The sequence below is a fragment of the Centruroides vittatus genome, unplaced genomic scaffold, assembly GCF_030686945.1.
Source record: "Centruroides vittatus isolate TY-2023 unplaced genomic scaffold, ASM3068694v2 contig_900, whole genome shotgun sequence".
Classification (NCBI taxonomy): Eukaryota; Metazoa; Arthropoda; class Arachnida; order Scorpiones; family Buthidae; genus Centruroides; species Centruroides vittatus.
In genome coordinates this window covers 3,271,628-3,298,934 of record NW_027122591.1, presented here as the reverse complement: position 1 = coordinate 3,298,934, position 27,307 = coordinate 3,271,628, and the positions used below count along the sequence as shown (strand labels likewise).

At 28.3% G+C, this 27,307-nt stretch overlaps 1 protein-coding gene across 1 annotated transcript in view; it reads right to left on the bottom strand.

The window, feature by feature from the left end:
* Positions 1 to 26,925, bottom strand: part of AP-1mu (adaptor protein complex 1, mu subunit) — a 43,684-nt gene extending 16,759 nt beyond the window's left edge. The window contains exons 1-6 of the mRNA XM_067280979.1: positions 26,833 to 26,925; positions 16,567 to 16,636; positions 14,191 to 14,347; positions 10,585 to 10,652; positions 5,208 to 5,338; positions 2,319 to 2,463 (exon numbers count right to left, since the gene is read on the bottom strand). Of these exons, the coding sequence (XP_067137080.1) occupies positions 2,319 to 2,463; positions 5,208 to 5,338; positions 10,585 to 10,652; positions 14,191 to 14,347; positions 16,567 to 16,608 (543 nt within the window). The 5' untranslated portion in view covers positions 16,609 to 16,636; positions 26,833 to 26,925. The remainder of the gene's footprint in view (positions 1 to 2,318; positions 2,464 to 5,207; positions 5,339 to 10,584; positions 10,653 to 14,190; positions 14,348 to 16,566; positions 16,637 to 26,832) is intronic.
* Positions 26,926 to 27,307: the final 382 nt, after the last annotated feature.

Below are 27,307 nucleotides of genomic sequence, written 5' to 3'. Positions count from 1 at the left end.
TTGTGCCTTTCTACAAACTTCAATGCAATCATAAATAAAAAAATTTTAAAATGTACACACTGCAGTATGAAAGGTAAGTTTCAAAATACAGTGATACCTCGGTTTTCGTTGATAATTCATTCGAAAACAATCAGCAAAATCCGAAACAGATGAAAACCGAGGCAATTATTTCCATATGAATCAATGTAAATCCAATTAATTCGTTCTAGACACTCCAAAATACATACCAAAAATACATTTTATAGAGAATGTATATAGTGTTGTAATACTAAAAACAATAAGAAATTAATATAAAATGAATATAAAAGATTAATGTAAAGAATAAATGAATATTTAACATGACATTCGAACGGCTGTTGGCTCTGAAAACTTTCTTTGGTCTCACAATGGAGCTAAAAGGAAAGGAAAGCAATGGAATTGTTTGGCTAGATGTACGGGGTAATGCTCACACAACAAGAAACAATGACACACCGAGCAGGAAAATGCGTGAGTCGCCCTATGTTTTCGCAAAATTAGCAGGAAGTTATGTGGGCATGCCGACAAAATCCGAGGCAACCAACAAAAACAGACAAATTTTTCGCGGAAAAAAAATTGACGAAAACCGAAACTGACGATAACTGAAGTCAACAAACACCAAGATATTACTGTACAATATTCTAAGGGAGAGTTTACTGTACTTTAAACTTTTTAAAATGGTTGACAAGGTTACTCTAAAATCAGTTAACTTCATGTACTGTACAGTACAAACTAACTTTGACAATGTTTAAAAATACCATATGATTCTTATATTATTCTATTCATATTTTGTTTTTAAAGTTTGGAGCTGAAGCTGGGCTCTTCAGTACATCAGAAAACATTTCTTGAACTAAAATAATCTGATTTCCATAAAAATTGTTTTTATTGCATTGATACTTACTTTATTAAAATCATAAAAGTATCAATAAAACAAACATAAATTGAGAGGTTATTGATATTTCTTGCAGAAAGCAAAATAAATAAATTTTTTGTTTACAAATAATATTTGAATTATGAAATATAAAAGTTCTCAATAATTTCATAAGAAAAATGTCTAGTTACTAAGACAGTTGCAATCTGTTAAGTGACTTTTCATAAACAGTGTCCCTTCCCATAGGAAAATCAGAATGCTGCTTTAAAATTTTTATAACCACTCATTCTGTTAGTTGTGCTATATAATGTGATAATATAAACTTTTCCAAAAATTTTTAAAATTATCCCATTATCAAAAAATTAATGTACAGTGATACCTCATATACAGCATTTCTACAGCACAGTTTTGCTCTAACATGGTTTGAAAATTGGGAAATTCCCAATGTAGTTTTCCTCAAACACAGTTCAAGAATTTAAGAAATCCTCCATAGAAAATTTCACAATTTTGAAGTGCAAACTCCATTATTCAATATTTGTTTATTGAAGTAAGCATATGTGTTGTCTCAAATTTGCCCGAAGATTTTAGAATATTGAAATTTTCAATTTGTTTTGTGACTCTCGTTACATTTACTTTAATGAAAACTGGTAGTGCAATTTTTTTCTTCTTTCCTTGTTCTAGTTTTCTTATCAACAAGGCATTGTTGTCATTGCTTTCAGATTTTAGCCTTTAAGACTGTCACTGTTTTTTTTGTAAATTAAATAAACTTTATTAAATACAGAAATTAAATTTTTTTAGGTAAGTGTTATTAAAATTTTTTAAACTGTAGTTAAGTAATCATTTGTGAAAATGATGAACAAAATACAGCAGAATCTCAGTATTTGAAGTGTTTGAGTTGGGGACAATTTCAAACACAAATTCTGGGGGAAAAATTGCTTGGTACTCGAATGAACAAATGCAATCCACTAAAACAAATTTTTAATTAATACATTTTTATTTTGTCATCCATTAAAAAAATTTTTATGATAAAAATTAAAGAAATGAAGATATTGCTTGTATTTTTGATCAAGATCAACAAAAAAGCACAGATGACGACAATACTTTGTAAAAAAAATGCCCTCGTTTAAGTAAAATTAATACGAACACATAATATACTTTTAATACTTTAAGTACTTTTAACTGTGATTGTTAGTTAATTATTGATTAGAAATAAATTATTGATTGCATTAATAAACATATTTCCTCTTAGTAATGAAAGAGTATAGTATACTTTTGTTAACTTTTAGAACCTAACCCTATGTTTTGCACTAGTCCTTTGTTTCGTATAGCATGAATTTACATAACATGACACTTTTTTGGAATGTAATTACCATGTTATACAAGGGATACCTATATAATAAAATTTATAAACATGCAATAATTTCTTACTTACTAGTAAATTAACAGATTCAATGACATCAAGAAAGACTTCATTTTTACGATATTTAATTCCTTCAGATCTCCATGAAACTGCATTTGTAACAGCCATAGGAGGTCGTGGTTGAATTTCCATTTTGTGACTCTCTTGAGTAATGTATCTGTAAAATTCAAATGCTGTATACTTAAACATTTATTACATTCAATTATTAAAAAGTTAGTTTATGAATTATTAAATCAGACATTAAATGTTATATGTATACTTGTTTTCATTAGTATCTCAATTTTTAAATACAGAGTTCATCTTTACTTCAACACCAGAGTAAAATCCTCTTAATTTTTTTTATTTTGAAACTTCTCATACTAATAATTTCATTTTTCAAATTTTATTTCTACTAAACCTTTATTAATTTTAATTTGTTTATCTCTAAAAACTAAATTCTTAATACAGTAATTGACTTTTACAAAGGTGAAAGTCTGCTGAAATATCTTGAGACTATCAAATGTGCTAAATAATTTAATGATTCAAAAATTAATTATACATACACATAATACAACACTATGGCATGGCTTAAAATTCATTTGCACATTAAATAAATATTGCAGATATGAAATCTTTGATGTTTTATTTTTCATATTCATCTAAATTTAATTTTAAAAATAATTACATTTACTAATAATTTAAATTATCATCGGACAATAACATATTCATCTAAAATTGTCTGATGAATATTGCCTGTTTTGAAGTGTGTGCTCATCATCAATCTTTTTGAATTCTCACCATTTTTCCCTGACCTTGGCCACTCCAAACTAATTATTGTGGATCAACAAAGTTCCAAGGATAAAAATTGTTGATTAAATCAAAATTATGACCATACAAATGTTTTGGGTCAGAACACAATAATCCTTTTTAACCCTTTTCCCCAACATCTTGTTTACGTTTATTTTGCGATCCCTCCTAAGGCAATATAGGTCAGCCAGGCGATATTATTTTAAAAATTCACCAAAAATCAAATTATCATTATATCTATATGAAAAAAATTGGTTACATTTATTAATATCTTTAGTTTTCAATAAGACATTTTTCAATACATTTTATTAGAAAAATTTATAAGAAAAAAAATAATATATATCAGAACTGACACACAAACTTGATAATTTGTAACATTTTGTGAAAATTAACATTGTCTAGTTACATATTTGTTTGCTGGCACTGAGCCAGAAAGACAGAATATTGTTCTGTACAATTTGATATAACAATTATGCATGTATGTTTATTCGTTGTGAAATTATCGAACATTATATCAAACATTTGTTTGAAATCAGAATTTTATACTGCTATTAACTAATATAATGAACTATTATACTTTATTCACTTCATATCGAATGAGATCATATATTTTTGTAATAAACATATGATTACCAGTAGCAATACATGTAACATTTGCTGATATTTTCAATTAAAATAAAAATTAAAAAAATATATAAAATATCAGAACTGAATGCCACAACTTGAATATTTATAACACGATGACTTATTATAGCTAAATAAACTTATTATAGCATAAATGAACTTATTATAGTAATATTGTTGCATGAATATGTGAAAAATGAAATAAAAAATTGCTAGAAAAAAATAAATTAAGAAAAAAAAAGCATTAATTAAAATTTTTTAAGTCAACAAAACATCACCTGGACAAAAATATGTAAAACAGACGATAGACAAGACGATGCCCTTAAGTGCTGACGATGAATCGGTACCCTCTAAGTTTTGCTTAAAAAGCCAGGGTAACAATAGATCGGTACCTTCGGGGGCAAAGGGTTAATAGTCCAATCAGAGACAGATGGTAACAACTTAAAACCGACGAAATGACATTAAAAAATACATACAATACAATTGATGCTGACCTTTTCTTAGAGGATCTGACGCCAAGTACACAGCATTAAAATTTTTCACAATATCACTCAGGTAAAATGTCTCTGATTGGACTATTAAAAAGGATTATTGTGCTCTGACCCAAAATATTTGTATGGTCATAATTTTGATTTAATTATTGTGGACTATTCAGGACTCATTATACTCAAGCCTTTCCCTCTTCTGGATGTCTAACTGAACATCACAAATCCAGGTATTTATTGACCCGTGTACACAGTCGTAAACACTCTCTGATAGGCACACATAAAGGTTTAGGCTCTCCATCTATTTATATTTACTTGAAGAATAAACATTTGTTTTATGGTTAAATGTGTAGTGGAGTGTGTTATTTCCAATTACTGTTTCTAAACTACCTCCTCCGTCCTGAGCCCATTCATTCCTTCATATGTGATTACTCGCACAATAATTATTTAGAAGGTTACTGTGCACCTAAAGTCACAAATCCTAACTTAGGTATTGTCCTAACTTAGGTATTGTCAATGTAGCCATCGTGTGCCAATATAATGGTCACAAAGACATTATCGCAGTATTGAAAAACTCAAAGCTGTAATTGTAACTGTGGAAAAAAGTTGATTTAAATGTATTTCAAAATCTTGTTAGCTCTATGAAAGATAGGATTTACAAGGTTAGTTTAAAAAATGGTGGTTTCACTGGCTATTAAATACCACTAGACTTATATTTTTGCAACAGCATTATATTTGACTCTTTGAATAAAAAATTTGTGTTTTTATTTTTGATTGTAAGTAGACTAACTAATTTCTTTACATCTATATTTACTCCCGTCACTAGTTTTTTTGTTTAAATATAATAAAAATTGTATTATTTCAAAAAATTAGGGTGGCCTTTACTGATCAATGTACTTTATATGGTAATTAAACAGATATAAGTAATTAACAATTTAAAAACAGTTTTATAAAAAAAAATTTAATAATTTACACTATTAAAACAATTAGAAAGAAAGCAACTTACTCTTGTAATATTTTACTATCAGTTGTTTGAGGATAACCAAAATCCATCAATTCATCTAAAAGTTCATATATGATAACAAAATTATCACGAATACTTTCTTCCTCCAATTCTTTGAAATATTCAATAAAAACCTACAATAAAAAATTATTTTAAATTTTTATTAAACACATAGTCTTAAATTTCTACTCATTACAAAAGTTTGCATCATCATAAAATAAACAATTTTTTGCTAGAGTTGATATTTGTCTATTTATAACAAATGCATTCATTAATACATTAGAAATTGATTTATATAATAATTAAAAATACTAATGTATTCAAATTCAATGTTTTTTAATATATTTTAATTGAATGATTTTAACGTATTCTGTTTGATTCTTGTATTGTTTTTTGCTTTTTGCCCTTAATTTCATTGAACTATTCTACTAAACTTAAATCAGTTATTTATTATTTATGTTAAAACTTCTCACACCAGTGAATATGAACAAAAACTTTCTTAAATTTATTGTGGATTTAAGTTCATCAGTGGCGTGCTGTCCATGGAAGCTGTGAAAGCACTGCTTCCCTTGTATTTTCTAAAATATAAATTCGTATATGCCCACGGTGGCCAAACTGTGGCTCTTGAGCCACATGCGGCTCTTTTCTAGTATACTTGTGGCTCACTGCAAGATACTTAAATTTATACCAAATTTGTTTTTATTTTAATTTTGCTTTTATTATTTTTTATGTATGATTCCTGGATAATATAAAATAAATAATATATTGTTTGAAATAAAAAAGTCAAAATATGGCGACGTTATACATTATTTATTGAAAAATAAATTAATATTTATTAAATATCATAATACGTAAAAACATTAATAGAAAAAAATAATGCTGCTTATTTATCCAAATCAACATTAAAAATGAATATATAATGAATAACAATTTCTATAATGTTAATAGTTTTGAAATTTATATTTCCTTATTGACAATTGAAACTAGGAAACGTTTTAGCAGTTTTTGGTTTTTAAATTTAGATTATGCTACTTAATATGGCAATTATAATTTATTTATTATTAAAAAAAAATTATATTGTATTATAAAACATAATATAAAATGAAATAATAGCTAAAGTGTTGTTTTTTTTTTTATAAATATTTAAATGAATTGCTGTGGAAAAATATGTATATATGTATATGCGGCTCTTCAATGAATTCTGTTTTCAATATATGGCTCAAGTTCTAAAGAGTCTGGCCACCCCTGGTATATGCATATTTCCAATGGAAGCACTGTATTGTCGAATACAGAACAGTTTCCACTATGAAAATATCCAAATCTTGTAAAGCAGCCAGATTACAGACATTCATGCATGTGCTTTACAGAGCACCAACTTCGTGATTTAGCTCGTGGATGCTACACACCAAAATATCATATAACGCTTTCAATGATTCTATCCATTAGCTACTTGTAGGGAGCTATTTCACTAAGTGCATTGTTTTAAGATTTAGAAAGAATATTTTGTTATTTTTATGTATGTTTCTTTACAAAGCTATGTTTAATTATAATTATATTGACAGATATTCAGACAAAATCTTTAGAATTTTTATCACTTTTAGATATTAATTTTAAATACAGGGTGTCCCAAAAAGATGTACTCACTCTTTGATTGTCAAATATATAAATTTTTTGTAAATAGACATGTCTTGACAAACACACAGTCCTAAGAAGTTAAATCAATAAACAAATAAATAAATACATTAATTTAAAAAAACATTATTAATTGTCTATCAAAGAGTGGGTACATCTTTTTGGGACACCCTGTATTATGAAAAACAATTTTCCTAAGCAAGCTTTAATTCTTTAAGTAAATTTTATGGAAAATTTTTTGATTTATCTAAATTACATAGTGAATTGCAATATTTATATTTGTGTCCAGACTATATTGGTAAATCACTCTTAGACATAAAAAAATATTCTAATTAATAATGATCTAAACAATGATGTACTAAAAAAATTATATGATTTAATATCATTAATTTTTATGGTACTATCTATGAGTTTGTTGAGCGCAGTTTTTCAACCACAAAGCGAATTCATATATTTGTAAGGAACACTCAGTCAGAGGAAAGATTGTCGTCACTGGCATTGCTTTCAACAGAAAAAGAGCTTTTACATACTTTGATGGAATCAACAACAAGTGATTTTTATGATAAATTAATTAATGACTTTGCAGAAAAAATTGCCGAATAGTTTATAAAAAATATCTTGTTTATGCCAATTATCTATTTCAGAATTAAAATAAATACACTGTTTATTTTTGTCATTTCCAGTATTTGTTTAAAATTTTTATGGAAATGTAGCTTCCCTATCATCAAATGTCACCACACACCACTGAAGTTTACAAAACAAAGAGAGATTTTACAATAATTAAAACTAATATATATATAATACACCCAAAACACATTTCAGACTCTAAAGCAGTCTCTTTTCAGTTGGTGTTTCAATTAAACTCACAAGATAAAAATACATAAAAGTTATATTAAAAAAAATTTATTCATTCTATTTAAATTATTCAGACATATATGCTTCTGTGCTTTACAGTGGAACCTTGGTATACGTCTGCTTTACAATACGTCCAATTCGGAATACATCCTGTTTAGACGAAAAAAATTTTGCTCAGTATACGATTTAATTCAATTATACGCGCCATCTATGAACAAGTAGCACTATCGGTGTACTAGACCAGACTAGACATTCGCGGTCCCATGGTCTATAACTTTGTTAAATTTTTTCTGATTTTAATTTGTAAGTAAAACTTTTTATTAATCGTGAATTGCAAAAAGACAAATGAAAAGCAACAGAAAACTTAAAAAAATGACTAGAATCACAATTGAACAAAAAATAAAGAGATTGTTGAGAAATATGAAGGTGGCATGGGTGTTCGAGATTTAACTGTTGCATACCATATTCCGAGAACGACGATATCGATAATCGTGAAAAATAAAGACATTATTAAATCTGCTAACGTTGCGAAAGGGGTTTAATCAATTTCTAAACAGATTATTAGTATTAAGGAGAGTTTGATTTGCTTTGATTTTGATTTAATGATTTAAATAATATAATACAATATACTGTAATAACTTTAAAAATCTATAATAAAATTTATTTTTTTATTAATGTGCTCAAACAGTGTTTTAATTATTTTACAACCTCATTAATATTTCATATCAAGAGGGTTTTTTTTTTACATGAGAACGGATTAATCATTTTTACATTACTTCTTATGGGAAAGGTTGGTTTGGTATACGTCCTATTCGGTATAAGTCCAAACATCAGGAATGGATTAAGGTCGTATACCGAGGTTCCACTGTATTATAATGATCAAATACCAATTTTATATTAAATCTCTTTAATTCATTTTTTATTCTCTCTCACACATTTTTTACATAAGTGAGTTTAAAAAATTTTGTACTCTGTTGATTATTATATTCTTTATCATTACCATTATTGTTAACATTATATTCAATATGTTTCAGCCAATCCTCCAGAAGCCTTTTTGGATAATGGTTTAATAAATAAATTTTTAAAATATCAGTAATTTCACTTTTTTTATATTCTGAAGTAGTTCTCTTTATAATTTTTTGTATAAAATTGATAAAAGTGTTTCTTTTTATGAACATAGGGGCATAGAAATGGAAGTCCATTACCTTATCAACATTGCAAAATTTTTTATATTTTTTTGTATTTGTGACAAGTTCGGATGTCTTGACATTGGCACATACAAAAAATAATTTATATTTCAAACATAACATGGCTAGGTGATATATTCAGCAAATATTAAAGCACCTGCAACGTTCTATTTGGTTGTTCGAAAAGTAATTTCATTTTTTCCGTGGGGGAAAAAAAAACAATAATCTTGTAATAAATATTTTATTGAATTATAAATTGACCATTTTGGTCAAATACCTGTTGATATTGTTTCTGGTAATAGCACAATTCCATGTTCATAAAAGTTTAATCTTTGCTTACAAAAAAACTGATCCAAGTGATTTTTGACATTTTCAAGTAAATGTTTTAGTTTAAAAAAATTTGTATAGACTAGAACAAGTAATATCTGAGTGTGCCTGATCTGGTGAATATGGTTGGTGTGATAGCACATCCCATCTAAGCTGTAACAGTTTCTGACAAGTTACCAAACTTGTGTGAAATTTGGCATTATCATGGTAAAACACTACACTTTTATTGTTGATCAATTCTGGCCTCTTCTGTTTCATGATATTACTCAATTTGTTTACTCGATGGCAGTACACTTTCGAATCAATTGTTAAATTATCTGATAAAAGCTGGAAAAAAAATTTCCTTAAAATCCCACCAAAGGGAGCATCTCTCTTTAAGAACATGTGGAACCCATATATCAAGCTTTGAAACAAAACCAATTTCTTTCAAGTAATCATAAACAGTTCAATTCGACAAATTTAATCTCTTAGTGATTTCACGTGTTGTTATTCAACAGTTTGCTTCAATCAGTACCTTTATTTTGTTTTCATTGGCTTCAAATGGCCATCCAGAATGTGGTGTATCTTCGATATTAAAATTGCCAGAACGCAATTTTGTAAACCAGTTTTGGCACTGTCTTTCTCTCAACACATCTTCTCCAAACATGTACCACAATTTTTTTCTTGTTTGAACAGCATTTTGGTTTTTTAGTTAAAAAAAGCAAAATATGCCAAAAATGATGCTTTCGACTTTCCATGTTTGATGGGACACCGAAAAAAAAACAATTGTACAGAATCAAACAAAATTTTTTACAAATAAGTCTTAAAATATCAGCTGTCAAAGTATATAATGAAAATGTGGTTTAAAATGAAATTGGTGGTAAATATACATCTAATTCCTGTAGTAATAAAAAAACAAAATTACTTTCCAAACAACCCAATAATTGAGACAAAACAACTAAAGGTGCTTTTTGGATTTGTTTTTTTATTTTATTTTCATGTTTATGTACTGAAAAAAAGCAGTTTCTTACTGATTTTTGTATGACCTACAACTTTCTAATTGACATTTTTGGTCTCAGATGCATAGTTTTAAAAATATTTTTTGAATGACATTAAAAATACCATTCAGTCAACTTTATGGTCATTATTGTATTCACCATGTATCAGAACATACTCCCATTGTTTAGTTTGGCCTATCATCATTCATAGAAACATTACATTATGTATATCTAGACTTTTGAAACACCCATATACATATTGTGTGTGTGATTGCGTGATTTTACTTTTTTTACAAAGGCAAAAATATCCTGATTTGAGGAAAATAACAAAATAGTATTGCTAATCAGATATTTAATAAAAAGTAATAAAATATTAACAATCTCTCAACAAATTATATTTACCTGTACAATTTTGTGAAGAAAAACAAACACAAGAGCAATATTTGCATTTTTCTTTGTTGTGGCCACAACTTAAATTAGTTAAGGAAAAGTGTATATATATATTAATAAACATACGAAGTACAATCAATTAGTTTCCAACCTAATTACTCTGTTTTGTTGCTGCTGCTGCATTGGCACATGCATATAATAGTAGGATTACTATGGTTCCAAGCAGGAATTCCTTCCAATCCATTCTCAGGAAGATTTTTCATTTTCCTGTTCCCGAATCCCAAGAAAGTGGAAAAATTGGCTCGTAGAACCCAGTAATACCCACAATGAGAAATAAACATACTACTCACAATGTATCTTTTAGATATTTTTTCTATTTCTTGCTACATAAACTTACATTGTGTTACAATATTATACTCCATCAGAAATGAACACACAATACCAAAATCAGATAACACATGACCAACTAAGTTTAGCTCTTGTAAATTAAACACATTTGATCATAGAGAACAAAAAACAGTTTGTATTTACACACAAAAATATTTAATTTCACAACCCAGGATTTGACTACAAAGTCATCTTCAAGTAAACTAACTAAAGAAATCTAACGTAGCTTGCCTTACATTGTAATCAAATCCTGGATTGTGAAAATAAATATTTCTCTGTGTAAACACAAACTGTTTCTGTTCACCATGATGAATTGTTTCCACAAAGTGATGGCCAATGCTACCAAACACATTCAATCAGTTTGTTTGTGGCTGATGATGGTAAGGTACAGTAAAACCTTGTTATTCCAAAACTCAAGGGACCAAAAAAACAACTTCAATTAGCCAAATTATTTTTGAATTGAAGTTTTTTTGTACAGTAGAGCATTGATTATCCAAAACAATTCAAGACTGGGGTTGTTCAGATAACTGATTTTTCGGATAACCGATCATGTACAAAAAATATATTAACCTATTCCATGTTGAAATTTTTCTCTGTTGAGTGTCACTTTGCATTGAATTTTCGTTGATGTTAAGCCTAACAAAAATTTTTAAAAATAACAACAATTGTGGCTATTGTACCATTAAAAATTATTTCTTTATTTTGCACAAACAAAATACAGTAGAGCATCGTTTATCCGAATCAATTGGGAACTTGGGGTTGTTCAGATAACTTATTTTTCGGATAACCGATTATGTACGAAAAAATATATTAACCTATCCCATGTTGAAATTTTTCTCCACTGCATGTCACTTTGCGTTGAATTTTCGTCGATTTTAAGCCTAACGAAAATTTTTATAATAATAATCGTGGCTATTGTATCGTAAAAAATTATTTTTTTATTTTGTTCAAACAAAATAAATATATTGAAAAATATAAAAACAAAAAAATTATACTTTAGAAGTTAATCTAGTATCAAAAACGTTTGATTCAGCATGACAGTCCGACTGGAAAGCTTTTGGTTAACTGACGTTTCGGTTGATCGACTTTCAGATAAACGACGCTCTACTGTAAATATATTGAAAAATATAAAAGCAAAATTATATTTCAGAAGTTAATCTAATATCAAAAACGTTCCAATTCAGCACAATGCACAGTCCTCAGAAAAATACCACACAAAACAAGCAAAACTTGCCACTCACGATGGAAAACAAAAACCCTTGTTTAAATACTGGCACGTCCTTAAGTACCCACCCTCTCATGGTCGCGCCAATGCTGCCAGCTAAAACATGCACACCAACAAAAATAATATTGGAGTAACCCAAGACGTAGCCAAATATTGCAGCGCCACAGCATTAGCAGAAATTTTAATTTGCCGACTGAAACACTTTCGGTTAACTGATGTTTCGGTTGATTGTATTGAGATAACTGATGCTCTACTGTAATTCTTGAATAAAATTATGACATTAACTTATATAGTTAAACCCATTCGTTTACAAATGAAGTAATATTATGAGTTATTACTTAGTACTACCAATACATAGACTCTCCCATATCTGAACTAATGCAGATGGAACTGAGTGATCTACATTTGAGAAAGATCCAGATAAAAGAGTGATATTTTTTAAGTGAGACTAACATATATGCCTACTATACTGTTTGTATAAAAATGTTTATTTTGTCTTTGGCATTATTTTTGACAATTACAATTAATTTTAAAAATAACAACTTTAACATAACAACTTTTAAAGTTGTTTCTTTTGTTCTTTGCTCAATTTTTGCTGCTACATCATTATCATGTCAGCAGTGGTTGATAGATATGATATAGTGTGCTTTTCTTCAAACTTCAAGGTAACCTTAACCACTCTGTAATTTCTGTTTCTGTGATTCTTTCAGAAACAGGAAGTTCATGTGTAGTATTTGTCAAACCAATCTCTGAGATTTCTTCTGAATCCTCAGAAATTTCATTGAAAAGTTTATTCAAATATTTTTTCAGGGTACAGCTTTGAAGTCTTTCCCATGCTTAAGCAGACCAAAATATTGCATCCTTTAAATGTTTAGTGATTTAAGATTATCCAACATAATAGTATCAATCAGTCACAAAAACTGACTGAAGCATAAGCTTTTGATATCATCTCTTGAATGCTTCAATTGTACATTGATCTAATGGTTGCAGCAAGCTAGTGAATGTTTGGAGACAAAAATTGAACAATAAAATCTCCATTCTTCGAGGTTTCTTCATTTGAGTGTGATAGTGCTTTATCCAAAATAAGAATTGCTTTTAGAAACAAACCTTTTGATTCTAGGTAATTTTAATTAACTCAGTCACATTCAGTGTTTCAACATTAAGTTCATCTTCTTTCTTCTTTATTAATTCACTCTTTTCTACTCCCCAATCACCTTAATTCTTTTTCATTGATGATTACCACATGTTGTCTCTATATTGACATTTTAATGTGCATAAAATACATCCATTCTGAACTAGGCAGAGACAAGCACTGAAAAAGCACAAAGACATCAGGAATGAGTCCTCACATGCATGCATCATTCTTGACATATGCATGCGAGGGCTGAAATAGAGGAAAATGTATACATTTTGCAAGAGTAAGTGTAGAAGATTGTAAAATCATCAGATCAGTAGGTAGAGTTCCTAAACATGAAACAGAAAATTCAGAGTGGGGTACAATATACTCAAAAATTCTTGGTTGCCTTTGATCAGTCCACAAGAGGGAGAGTCTACTGTACTTCCCTTCCATATACTCTCTTTAATGAGAACTAGATACACATTGAACCAGGAAATTTCCTCATCCTATAAATTCTCTAAACTTTTTCCCTGTAAATATTTTTTCCCAACCTTCTTCATTACTACTAAAATGATGACCATAAAACATATATTGAAAAATACATGTTTTATGGTCAACATTTCAGCAGTACTGAAGAAGTGAATGCAGTTTCAACCTAAGTTCAATATATTATTCCAAATTTACTTTCAGCATCTGCACAAAAATATATTATAATAAGAATTATTTTGAAAAGAATATAAAGCTGAAATTATTCCATAACTCTAGTCAATAATTTCAATTTGGAAATTTATTAATTGTACTGCATATAATATGTATATAAAAGAAATATAATTTATTAATTATATTATTATTATTTTAATTATAAACAATTCAGTATTAGAAAGGATACGATATAAATTGTTATATTTAATGTACATAAATGTAACACTATTGTGTGACAAAATTGGACTCATGCATCCTTCTTCCTCTTTTTCCATTAACAATGGCATAAATTTATCTATTACAGACATGTCAATATCACCTCTATAATTCCGTGAAATTAACACCTAAAAAATATAAATAAAATTTTATTATAATTTGAATAGTTATTGATAGCATAATGGATGCTACATTAATAATATTTTTATAACATTAATATATTTAACATATTTATTAGATTAAAATATAATTAATTTAACATTTACGCAATTATTGGGCTGCAATTTTCAAGTTTTAGACCTATAGTTTCCCACTGTTGTCTGTCCATCCGTTCTTCACTAATCTCAAGAATTAGACAGATGAAAATCAAAACCAGATATGGAATGCTTAGGGCTGGAGGCCCAATTAACTATATACAAACTTTCCAGTCTAGAACAGAAGGCATATGATTTCAATTCAAAAGGTTCTTAAGAACAGAATTAGATACACGAAAATCAAGACCACATACAGAAAACTTATTTTTAAATTAAAATATGATTAAAAATTGCTGCCATTGTGTTGATGTCACAAAAAGTAATCGTTCATCATTATTAAATATTATTACTATATTAATATAGTAAAACCTGTGTAAACTGGAATCTCATGATATTGAATTATTTTTTCCACTCTAGCAGGTTTCCATTTTGAACAGGTTTTAGTTTTTTATTTTATTTTCCTATGTAAAAGAAAAAACTAAAACCTGTAAGAGGGACAGTATGGCAACCAGTCAATAAAAGTGACCCTCCAAGATTTTTACATTTTTTGGAATCTCAGAACCTTGAAATGTTAAGAAATGCAAAGAGTTGGGAGTTTTTTCTGTGAATGTTAGCATGTGAAATGATTTTGTTCAGCCACTTTGAAGCTTAATAAAATAACTCCTGTAACTTTTGCTGAAAATTTCTGAAATTTTGCATGGAGATTTGTGTGTTCGAGGCATTGATGCTATAAACTTTGGTGGTTAAAGGACAAGGGGATGGGGGAGATTGAAGAGAATTGTGTATGTCTCAAGTGAGGCCAAACTTAATGAAGATTTTACTTGATATTAGCATTTACAATTTTTTATAAAATTAATCTCTACCCTCAAAATTAAGCTTTTTGTCGTTTTATTATAATTAATACAGTGGAATTTCGTTATTATAATCATGGATAATGTTATCAATCAGCTATTGTTATCATAATCAATCGGTCCAAGAACACTATATAAAATTAGTTAAAAATAATCTGTCTAGTATAATCAAACTTCAACTATTTCATAAATTATGATAATTACACTTTGGGACAAATGATAAGAATTCTTTGAAAATTCATACTAAATGGACCCTGAAAAAACTGTTATCTTTTCCATACTGTAAGGGCATGACAAGAATTCTTAGAAAACATATGTATTGTAGATCTTTACTTGAAACATACCTTTGGTGATGAACATTCCTGTTACGATTTCTCTTGTTTAATTTGGCAATCTACTGAGTTAACAACAATTGTTTATAAGAAATGTAGCATGTATAAATGTGTAACGTTGTATTAAGTGTATAGTTTATGATAAATATAAATTGTACATGACATACTGTAATCGTTTGTAATAAATTCAGTAATTAAAATTTTATTGTCTGTTTAATGTTATCAGCCAGTTGTTGTTATCAAAACTTGCAAGTCCCAAAGTGAAAGTTTTTAAACCCGCATACTATTGGACTTTGGTGAGAAACTCTCTACAGAACTCCATGTAGAGATCTCTGCACATATAATACCAATTTTTGGACTTGTATAGTTCCTTTGCAATTTGACCATATTTAGGCTAATGTCAGAAGTATGTCGGAAGATGGATGTTTAATACAGCCATCTTCTGACATAAAGCAATTACTGAACAGCAGATAAAAACCATTTTAGATTTGGAACACATGTTCTTTCATTTTTTAATACGACTTATGAAGGAACATTCCAAAAACTATAGGATTTGGAACATAGAATAACAATAAAAAGCCCTAAAATGTCTACAAAATAAAAATTGCTGGAGAAAAAAGATGTGATAATCTTTGTTTAATTTTAATTAATAAAATTTACTTATGATATTCTTCTAATTAATTACATAAATAATTACAAGAAGCAAAAAATACTAATATAAATCTTTTTCAGAGCTTAATACAACATTGTATATATTTGCTGATTTCTCATAATATGATTTTAAAAGTTTGCACTGTTATTTTTTCATTTATTAATAAATTCATTTAATTAAATTTTACCTTTTCTCAATCATATTTTCTATAAATTTCAATAAAAAAACTTACGATAAACAATAAAAAGTGTTATTTACCTTGCCTTTTAAATCAAGAACATAAATTGCAGAAGCAGACATGTTGACTAAAATAATTCCAATTTGATTTCTTTAAATAAAAATATTTAAAAATATAATTAAATATAATACAATGACTATAAATATAGGAACTGTTATTTAAACATAAAATGTACAACAAACATTAATTTACAGGGTGTCCCAGAAAGATGTACTCACTCTTTGATAGACGATTAATAATATGTTTTTTTAATTTAGTAATAGGTTTTAAATTAATGTATTTATTTATTTGTTTATTGATTTAACTTCTTAGGACTGTGTGTTTTTCAAGACACGTCTATTTACAAAAAAGTATTTATATATTTGATAATCAATGAGTGAGTACATCTTTTTGGAACACCCTGCATATTTAATATATCATAAAAATATAAAAAAGCAAATTATTACATGTAAACATAACATTTTACTTAGATATGATTTCTATTAAGCTATGCCAACAACTGAATAAATTGTAATTTGCTAGTAAATACAATATTCAATCATTGTAGAATCAAACACTGTACTCATTTTAGCAGATATAATTTGTCTAATAAGAGTAATGGATTTTATAAAATCCTTTTTTTACATTAATATAATTTTTTAATCAAATAAAAATTTTACATTGTAAATACATTATTGAATACAATACAATGAAAATAAATATTTAATATTGCCAATTAAGATGTTTATTCCTAATTACAATTAGCTACAGTTCAACTACTAACTTTTAATGTTTAACCATCAATAGTTTACATATATTTTATATATCAATAACTTTTGTAATTTTTAAAATTAGTACTCATGATCAAATTTTATTCAATACTAACAAATCATTGCAAATAACCATGTTAAGCTTAAAGACCAAAAATGCTCATTGAGCAAAAAATCAACCATAATGCATTCTGATTTCTCAAATCTCAGATCTGCACATAATACTTTTCCCCCATATTCAATAAGACCAAAAAACAAAATCTGTGTTCAAATTTTTTTTAATAATCAACCAAAATGTGGAAATGCCACAACACATTGTAAACACTTATTAATGCAGCAATGATGTGTTTTGCATCATTTCAGTACCAAAAAGAATGTAATTTTATTAAGTTGATATATCTGTTGTGAAACTTTTTGTTTGATACATTCATGCATTGTCCGTGGAATAAAGTTGTTGTGTATTGTTATTTTCTGATCAACAATGTTTCACTCTATAACAGTGAGATGTGGATATTTTTGTGTGAATTTGTCATGTAATATGTATATTGTCATATCTGATTTGAGTTTTGTAATAGTATAGTAGATAGTATAGATGATAAAAACATTTATTTTTTGAGTCCATTTTATCTATTGGTGGTCAGTGGCTGGACTGCTGCTGAAGCACTTTGGCCAAGTGAGTGTATTCTCCCTTCCATGTGAATGAGGTGAAGAATGTATTTATGTTTGTGATACAGTAGTCATACTTGGACCAGTGTTGTACTTGTCACTACTGGCCAAGAAAGACTGTCAGATTTTTTTAATGTTATTTTTTGCCTAACCCACAAACTCAGACCTTGTTAACTTGGACATCTGAGCAAGTATCATTCTAAGAGTATAAAACAAGTTTTTGTTAGTTCTATGGGAATGGATGTGTTGTGTGTTGTGTGCTCTCACATACTTAAAGCAAAATGCTTATATTTCAGTTATTCCTGACATACAGAAACAGATACTGTTAAGAGTTGCCAGATTTCTACAACTGGATTAAAGGATACTTAAATAATGAATAAACTTTCCATTGTCTGATCCCACTAGAGATATGACTCCCTCTATTTCCCCCTTGTCTTATAATCTCCAAAATGTAATAGCATCAATGCTCTATAAATAGGCCTAAAAGTATTCCTGCAAAATTTCAAAAGTTTTGTTTTAATGAGTCCTAAGTATAAGCAAAAAACAGGCCTACACAATCTTGTTTCCTTTTTTATGTTTTTGAAACCAGGACCTTAAAATGTCAAGAAATGCAAAAAAATCCAGTGAAAATTTAATCAATTACAATATTTTCTCTGTTGTATAACAGCCATGAAAATAAAATGATTTAATACCACCACTTTCCACCTTTCACTCCACCCCATTCCATCCCCCAAAAAATTAAACTGATTGAATTTCTAGTTAATTTCTGAACATTAGATTTATTTTTTTAGGTTTTGATTTTAAAAATTAGTTTTCATATTGACTGTAAATATTTGCAAATTTTAGTTTAATTTTAGAAATTAAAATATTTAATGGTAAATCATAACATTGTGTGTATAGAATGATATGTAAAGATAGGCATTCTTATATGAAAGAGCCAGCTTAGATTATATAGAGAGGGTGCAGTCATGTGATATAATGTCATCGCTCCACTCAACAAAACAATCATCCACCATATTGGTTGCTCATTTCACATTTCCTTCACTCTATGATGTTAACTTAGAAGAAAGGAATCTTACCTGGCTATGCAGCCAATTTAAAAGGTAACAATTTGAAAAAATATAATGAAAATTTCTTTTATTGGATGGGACCCATATGAAACGAAGCCATCGATTTTTCTCTCGAGATTCATGATGAAAGTCTATCAATAAAAATTTCAAAACAATCTACTATTATGGCAACATTTTCTCTAAGGCAGTTTTTAAAATACACTAGGCATTGTTTGCTGTAAAATGTTCCTATCTGGCCAGAGAATTAAATCAGAGAAACAAACATACAAAACATTTGTCCATTTTTCCAGAATTCTTGAAACTATTGATCATGAAACCTGGAACCTGTAGGCAAGATCCTGATGACATAAATTCATTCTTAATCTCATCAAGCACATCAGAAATTCCTGAAACTATGTTAATTTTCTTTGGTCTGAATGATGAACAGCAACAGAACATAAGTCAAATACAACCAGAAGAACATTGAAGTTTACCACTCCTGTAAAAAAATCTTGTTTTTTCACCATTTCCTTAAAATGACTCAATAGAATAAAAATCATTTATGGTGGCTGTTGCTTTTAATGTTACCAGTTCTCTCTAAAGTGCATCACATTCCTGCTCCAAATTATGTATCATAATAGAAGTAAGTTCTGTTTGTAACATAGATACAATTCTTTTTCATTTTCAATTTGCATGTAAACAGTATTCTTTCCAGTATTTCACAAATCTGAAGCTGTTTTTAAATTTACAACACTTTCTGAAAGTTCTTGGGAAGTTTGTGAAGTTCTTTCATAGATGAAACTTCACAACCATATTATTTTCTTCATAAACATTACTGTTCTATTTAACTAATTTTTTTTTCCTCTGTAATTTGGCTTTAAAACATTGTCCAGGTATAAAAGAGATATTAAGGTAAGAAGTTTATCTTTTCATTGCTCCTTTTACTTCAGTTTGTTTAAATATTAAGTAAATCCTACATATTATTTTATTTGTAACCTTTAAATTAAAACTTAATTGTGTGTGTCACTGTATCCATTCTGAAGGGAACAAAGGATTTTATGACTTCATGAAAAAATTTTCTCAAAAGATGGTTGGTTCATAATATTTCACTGTCCCACCAATTTTTTCTACAGAGCATCCATTATTTTTCTCAGGATTAAAAAAATTGTTGTGAAACAACTGTTTAGTAGGATTAAAGTGTGAATTAAGAAAAGCATCTTACTATTTCCCATTCTCTGTTATACAAATTACAAGTTAACACAATCTCAATTTATAAAAAATATTACCAAACAAGACAATTAGGTACTGTACATTTACCTGAAATTAAATGTTTAGTGCAAACACATTTATTATCTGTCACAGAGGAACTGGAAAAGTTTAGCCTGCTAATTCTGGCAAGCCATTCCATTTGCCTTTGCTGTGAAAAACCTCTGTTTTTTTTTATCTTGATGGTGAATTACTGCTGGAATTTGGAAAAACGACCAATCTTTATGCCTTCTGCAGTTGGAATCGCAACCATATGCAATAAACCGTAATAAATCGAAATTAAAGTTTAAAAGAATATGAGTTGGAGTAATGGTCTAACAAGCCTGTTATTTAAAAGCTTTTTTCACACATTATCCTTTACGGGTAGTATGGGCTACTTAATTTGTAGAAACATTTGCTACTCTTCTTGAATTTCTTGAAATCTGTACTCTTCTTAATCCATCATTCTTGGTGGAAAATTTCTAGTTCTAAAAAATTGATTGTAACAAAAGCATCAGGTGATAAAACTAATGCCAATCATTTACGTGAATATGTTTTCATCAGTCAATATTATTTTACCTGACATTTGGTTAAATTAAATTTTCTTAATTCAACAAAATAGGTATTGATATTGTATCTAGTTTCTAAAAATCATTACCTCTCTAAACTGACAATTGATCACATTTATCCCATTTGAATAGTCAGAAAAACATTTGACAGAAACTGTCAATTGCAAATTTAATGACAGTTGGAATGACACTGAATTGTAATAAAGCATATATACAAATTTAAAAAAGTAAGTGAGAACTCAAATTTAAGATAGAGCACCAAAATGATATTAAACAATTTTAAAAATATCTTTATATTTCACTCTTTTACATATGATACCAGTGGAATAATATATCAGTAATTGTTTTATATTTTACTAATTTTGTATAAAAATTATACATTTTTGAAGCACTCAATTAGCACTTAATACTAAACAAATTTTTCATTAAGTATTTATTTTGCTCATTATTTGTTAGACTAAGTTTTATTTAAGCTAGCAGACTATATAAATGTTTTTAAAAATAATCAAGCACTCAATTTTTAAATTGAGCAATTAAATAGCATTCAATTAGCACAACTAGCAGTCATTCAATTTTTAAGTACAGTTCAATTCATTCTAACTTTTGTCTGTCAGCTTAGGAGTGATCACAGAATCTAGACTGATTTATAGAAGGATGTAAGACTGTAAGAAGTCAAAGTCCAATCTTTATTTTATGTTTTGGGTATTATTTTTAGTTGTTATTTTCTTTTGGTGACCATTTTGTTTTAAGGATGAAAATTCCCAAGAAACCCCAAAATATACTAAATTCAAAATAAAGATCAATGAATATTTATTTAAATAAGTGACTAATCTTGAAACACTTAAATATGTAATTGGGGTAATGTGGAATTACACTTGTAAGTTGATAAAAGACAACACACCCATTCAATGATGATGTAAATCCTGAAAGCAACCTTCCTTGAAGCAAATTGCTGACATTCTTTTGATAAAGCAATCAACTTGTAAGAAGTGTATTCTTTGTTTTTTATTTTTTATATTGGTGGAGATTTAATTACAGTAGAGCATCGATTATCCGACTTAATTGGGGACTGGGGTTGGTCGGATAACTGAAAAGTTGGATAACCGAAAAGTATGAAAAAATACATTATTAGTATAGTGTATTAGGCCTGGTTTAAATATTAGCCTCCCTTTCATGGTCGAGCCAGTGCTGCCAGCTAAAACATGCAAAAATTTAACAAAAATAATATTAAAGTAGCCAAGACATAACCAAATATTGTAGCGCCACATCACTAGCAGACATTTGAATTTGCCGACTAGAACGCAATCGGTTAACCGATAAGTCGGTTAATCATGGGTCGGATAATCGATGCTCTACTGTAATTGTATCTCCTGAGCTGGGGAAAAAGGATTCCTTTCATTGATTGAATGTTGTTTTTTACTTATACATAATTGATCTTGACTTATTTTTAATATTGAAAATATATATTTATTACTAACTTCTTGTTTATAATCACTGTTGTTTATATATATATTACTGTTCAATCTAATAGGGTTCTAATCAAGTCCAGGCCTGGTACTTGATTAGAACCCTAATTTTGTGTAACCCTGCATCTTTTTGTGTCACGCAGTATGTTACCTAACTAATAAAGGAACTAGTGTTTGCATTTGTGAGAAAGCACAGATAGGGACTTTCATGTCCCACTGTGCATGCTGTTCACAGCAGAAGTCTTTCAAGCAGAAATGTCAGATATTACTTAATGTATTTGCACTATTTTGAGTAGACTTTCTCTTAATAACACTATCTGCATTGCTTCTGAGAGTTAGGTTGCCTTGAAGGCACTTGACTTGTCAGTTCAATTCAGCACTTGTTTGAAATGTGTTTTCATCACTTTGACTAGTTTTGTTTTCAAGTTAATTTGTTATGTCTTATCCAGTATTTGTTTGATTTATACTTTTTCTTCAGTTGTCAAATAACTGGACTACTGGAAGAAAACACTTGGTTTAATCCAGAGCATTTTTGTCTGGCTTACCTATGTAAGCCAAGAGTTTTTTTTTTTGGCAAGAATTATATTTGGTTTCTGTTGGCACTGTAACTGGTTTTGGTGACCTCAGTACATAAGTGTTGCCACACACACGTACTGAAACTTCCTTCACTGATACTGCTCAAAGATGTTCCAACATTCAGCAAAATTAATGTAGATGCAATGATTTTAAGGAACAAAGTATAGCTCAAAGCCTTTTTCTGTAACAATGCTTATTTTTCTAATTTATCATCATGGTGACATTGCTTCATCCAAAACTTCCTGTAGTTATAGTCTGTATAATGTGCCACAACTTTCAAAAGTTTCCTTTATTTAGATGTTTTTGTTAAGCTCTATTTTTTCAAGAGCCTGATTTCACTAGGGTTTTTATGGGATTTGAAGTATTTTTCAGTGATCAATAACTCCATAAAAGAATAGTTTTCATGATAACTCTATATTCATCTGATAGTCACGTGATAGCCTGCAGATTTCCTCAGTGTCACAGGGAATAGGTATAATAAATTTGGTGTAAGAAGTTAATAAGAGGAATTAAATGAGGGTATCCAGGTTTTCATGGTAGTCTATATTTTCCTCAGGTTCCCAGAGTATAATTATGAAAAATTTGGTGAAGATCAGACAAAGGGTTAGAAGTTAATAAAAAAGTGAAATCGTGATAAAAGTATTAATTAATAGATTAAAAGTAATGGCAAAATGTTGTCATGTGGTAGCCAATTGACCAATAAAATGTTAACATTTAAAAAATGAGCTATAATTTTATAAATACTCAATATTTTTAAATAAAACCTTCAAAAGGATCACAAAAGTGGTGGTCAGTTCTTGAAAGAGTAATTAAGCATACGCAGACACAAATTTTCTGGTAGCTTGATGTCGCTAAAATCTCTTGTAAATCTAGGGAAAAAATGCTGAATTTGGGATTGCAAAGTCCAAAATAATCCAACAAATTTTTTTCAAAATTTAAAACTTCCTAACATCCTCATCATGGAGACTAAATATTTTAAATTTCATCCAAATTTGGTTCATTGGTCTTGAAGATATTAATGGTCAAATTTGACACTTTAATATTGCACGTGTGGCTGAGTTCTATTATAGAGCACTACCTTGCTTGTGAAAGAACAATAGACCTTCTAGGTTGAGATGCTTCAGGTGCTTGTTTTCACCTGTAAAATCTATAACAGCACTTCATCTATCATCGTTTGTCTAGTGTTTATTGAAGTGATATTGATAACAGCTAGCATATAATTGAAATAATAAATGACAGCAGTTTAAATTACTGATTGAATACAAATAAGAATGAAAACAATTAACATTTAAAGCTCTGTTTAAACTGTTAATAACTGATAACAAATAGATTCCATGTTATCAGCCACATAATAAATAAAACTAATAACCTAAAAAGATAGTATAAAAATGTCTATTTACCTAAATATAATAAATATAATTGAAATTCTGATTACACTAAATGAAGTTTCATAAGTATATTCTGAATTGTATGTTTTAGGATGTGATAATTCTAACATTAGACAACAGATAATATCTATGATTACAATAAGCAAATTCTTCTATTATTCATTCAATTATTATTGGTTACAAGTAACTAAGAACATCTTAAAAATGAAATATTTACACATTCTTTACTTATAATTATTAATTATTTCAATTTTTTTTAATTACCACAATAATATTAACTAAATAATATGAAACATTTAATTAAAGAAGTTATTTTTGAAAAGTATATTAAAATATGTATAAATTCTTCCTCTTATTAAATTTCTTCATACTTTTTTCCCACAATTATTAAAATCTTATGTTCTTTATTTTGATATCCTATCCACTTGTATCATATTTGCATTTTGCATTCTTTCATTTTCTTCATGTCTTACTTTTTGTGTCGTCTTAATTTGAACAAGACCACATTCCACAATTTTATAACTCTTTTCTTCATATCAAAATTCAATGATTCATATGTAATCTGTTTATTTTTACTAAAAATATCCTTTAATGGGGCCATACACGTTAAGGAAATCCTTTAAGAAATAACTGTGCAGGCCTGGCCTTGAGAAATTCATGTTAGTGTGGGGGCGAACTGTACAGGCCACCAGAGTAGAGACGAAAAACCATTTGATTTTCCTGCACAGTTTTGGACTGTGCAGGCCAACTGTAACGTGTGTGCCATCGTGCCGTTCAGTTGTGAGGCCGCCAAGTAGTGAGAACAATGTCTCGTGAATGTTCGGAAGAATTATTTTTTATAACGTTTTTAACTCTTATTATTCATAACCTGAAAATTTTTCAGGTTATAAATTATTTTCAGATCAAAAGTTTCTCGAGTGAATTAAAATTATAAATAATTTTAATATTTAGAAAACTTCTCAATTCATTTCTTTAGTTTTCATAAAACATCTTGATACTCTGTAATATCATTTTCTTTTACATTTTAAAAAATTTATTGTTTTAACATCCAAGTATATTAAAACATGACAACTTAAAATAATATTTTAACAATAAGACAAAGTAAAATAGGAAAATAGCTTAATACAATAGTTATTAAAATTATATTTGTTACATATTTATTAAATATCTATACAACATATTGATTTTTAAAATGTCTGTTTTTTGTTCAATTAAGAATTGTTCATAAGAAAGAATATTGCAAAAAGAACAATGCTTTTTAAAATATTTGTAGTAATAACAATTCTTTTTAATATTATCTGATCTTGGACACCCAAGAAGTTCGAATTTCTAAACTGTAGCTCCAGTTTTTAAAAAGATTTTTTTTTTCCTATCCACCTTTAAATAAAAATAATTCTTTATACATTGAGAAATAATATATTAAGTTTTGTAAATTACTATGTTTGATCCAGCCAGTTATATCTGATGGTTTTTTGTCTATAAAATTTAACCCATGAATTTTTTTGATAGTAAAATCAACTTGCCATTGATCCTTTGCTGGTAATTCATGCTTTTTAACAGAATCTATAGCCCAAGATTTCTCCTGAAAAATTAATTTTGTGATCTGAAATAATGCCATTAAAAACTTATTCATATGAAAAATTAATTTTGTGATCAGTGCTACCCAAACCACTACAAGATTATTATGCTCCTAGGACTGTGAGGGACGTGTGAAAACATCAAATTTTTATTTGCATTTAGTCTTCAATTTTTAAAAATAATCTTTTACCTGCTCCTCTCATTGTGAAACCAACAAACTCATTATAAGAGTTATTAAAAGAGAATGTCTACAAGACGGAATGAACCAAAACTAAAAAGACTAACATTTTGAAAACTACGGAATCAAACAAAATTTTCATTATGTAATAGTATGTTATGAAGAATTCATTTTTATGTACTTATTAGTAAATAATCAAAGATATTTTCTTTTATACAATTATATATCCATATCTTTAGAGACATTTTTTTCAAATCATGCTATGAATTTTGCTTTTAACGATAAGTATTGTAAATTTTTTTGGGTGGAGTAGATAAGAAAACTTAGTAGTGGACTATTTCATAACAATCTTGACATCTGACAGAGCAGCTAATGCTACATCACTCCGAACCTCAACTTCACATTTTAATCTTTCGATAACTCTATAATGTTAACACATTAGAAAAGAAAATTCAGAGCACAAATCCACATTTGGGTATTATTACACAAGTTCTGTTCAAAGCATCAGTTGAAGGAGATTCAATATTCCCATTTAGGTTTTTATAGAGTTACTCACTGGCTATTTTGATGCCAGTGTTTTATTGTATTTTCTATCCTGAAATAACTTAGAAATAGTGAAAAAATACAATAAATTAAATAACAATTGCATTTAATTCACATAATGCATTACAATCAAGAATGTTTGGTAAAAAAAAATGGTATTATTATATATTTACTTTTTTATATTTCACATCTGAAGAAACAAATTTATATAAAGTGTAGTACTTCGTCTAATTTAGAGGATGAATTTTTATTTAAAAATAATAAACACTTTAAACATACCTTTAATTAAGCTATGAAAACTTATCATATAACCATAGACATTCCAAATACTTGCCGATGATCGACGTTAAGTGTTGCCAGCTGCTAACTATCGTCTGTCTATTCGCCTGAATTATAGGGGGCGTTAAATGCTCACAAAATGAATGTCTGAATCTTTTATTATTCTGAAAGGGACGCATTATCTAGTAATAGAAATAACTCGAATGTTATTGAGCGCGAATAATTTATACAAGAAAAAAAACAGGCTGTACAAATTACTACCTATGGAATTTCGGGACTGAATATATATCTGAACTCAGAGGACCGAGACGAGCTCAACGGTAATCTACTTTTGAACCAAAGACCAAAGAAAGTTATCACATTTACAATTTCTTGCAATGGCATTCAAATTTTTCAAAAACTAAGCATATAATTAACTCTATTGCTATAATTAAAATTAAGCAAAATGTCGTTATATAGAGTAAAGAATGTGACG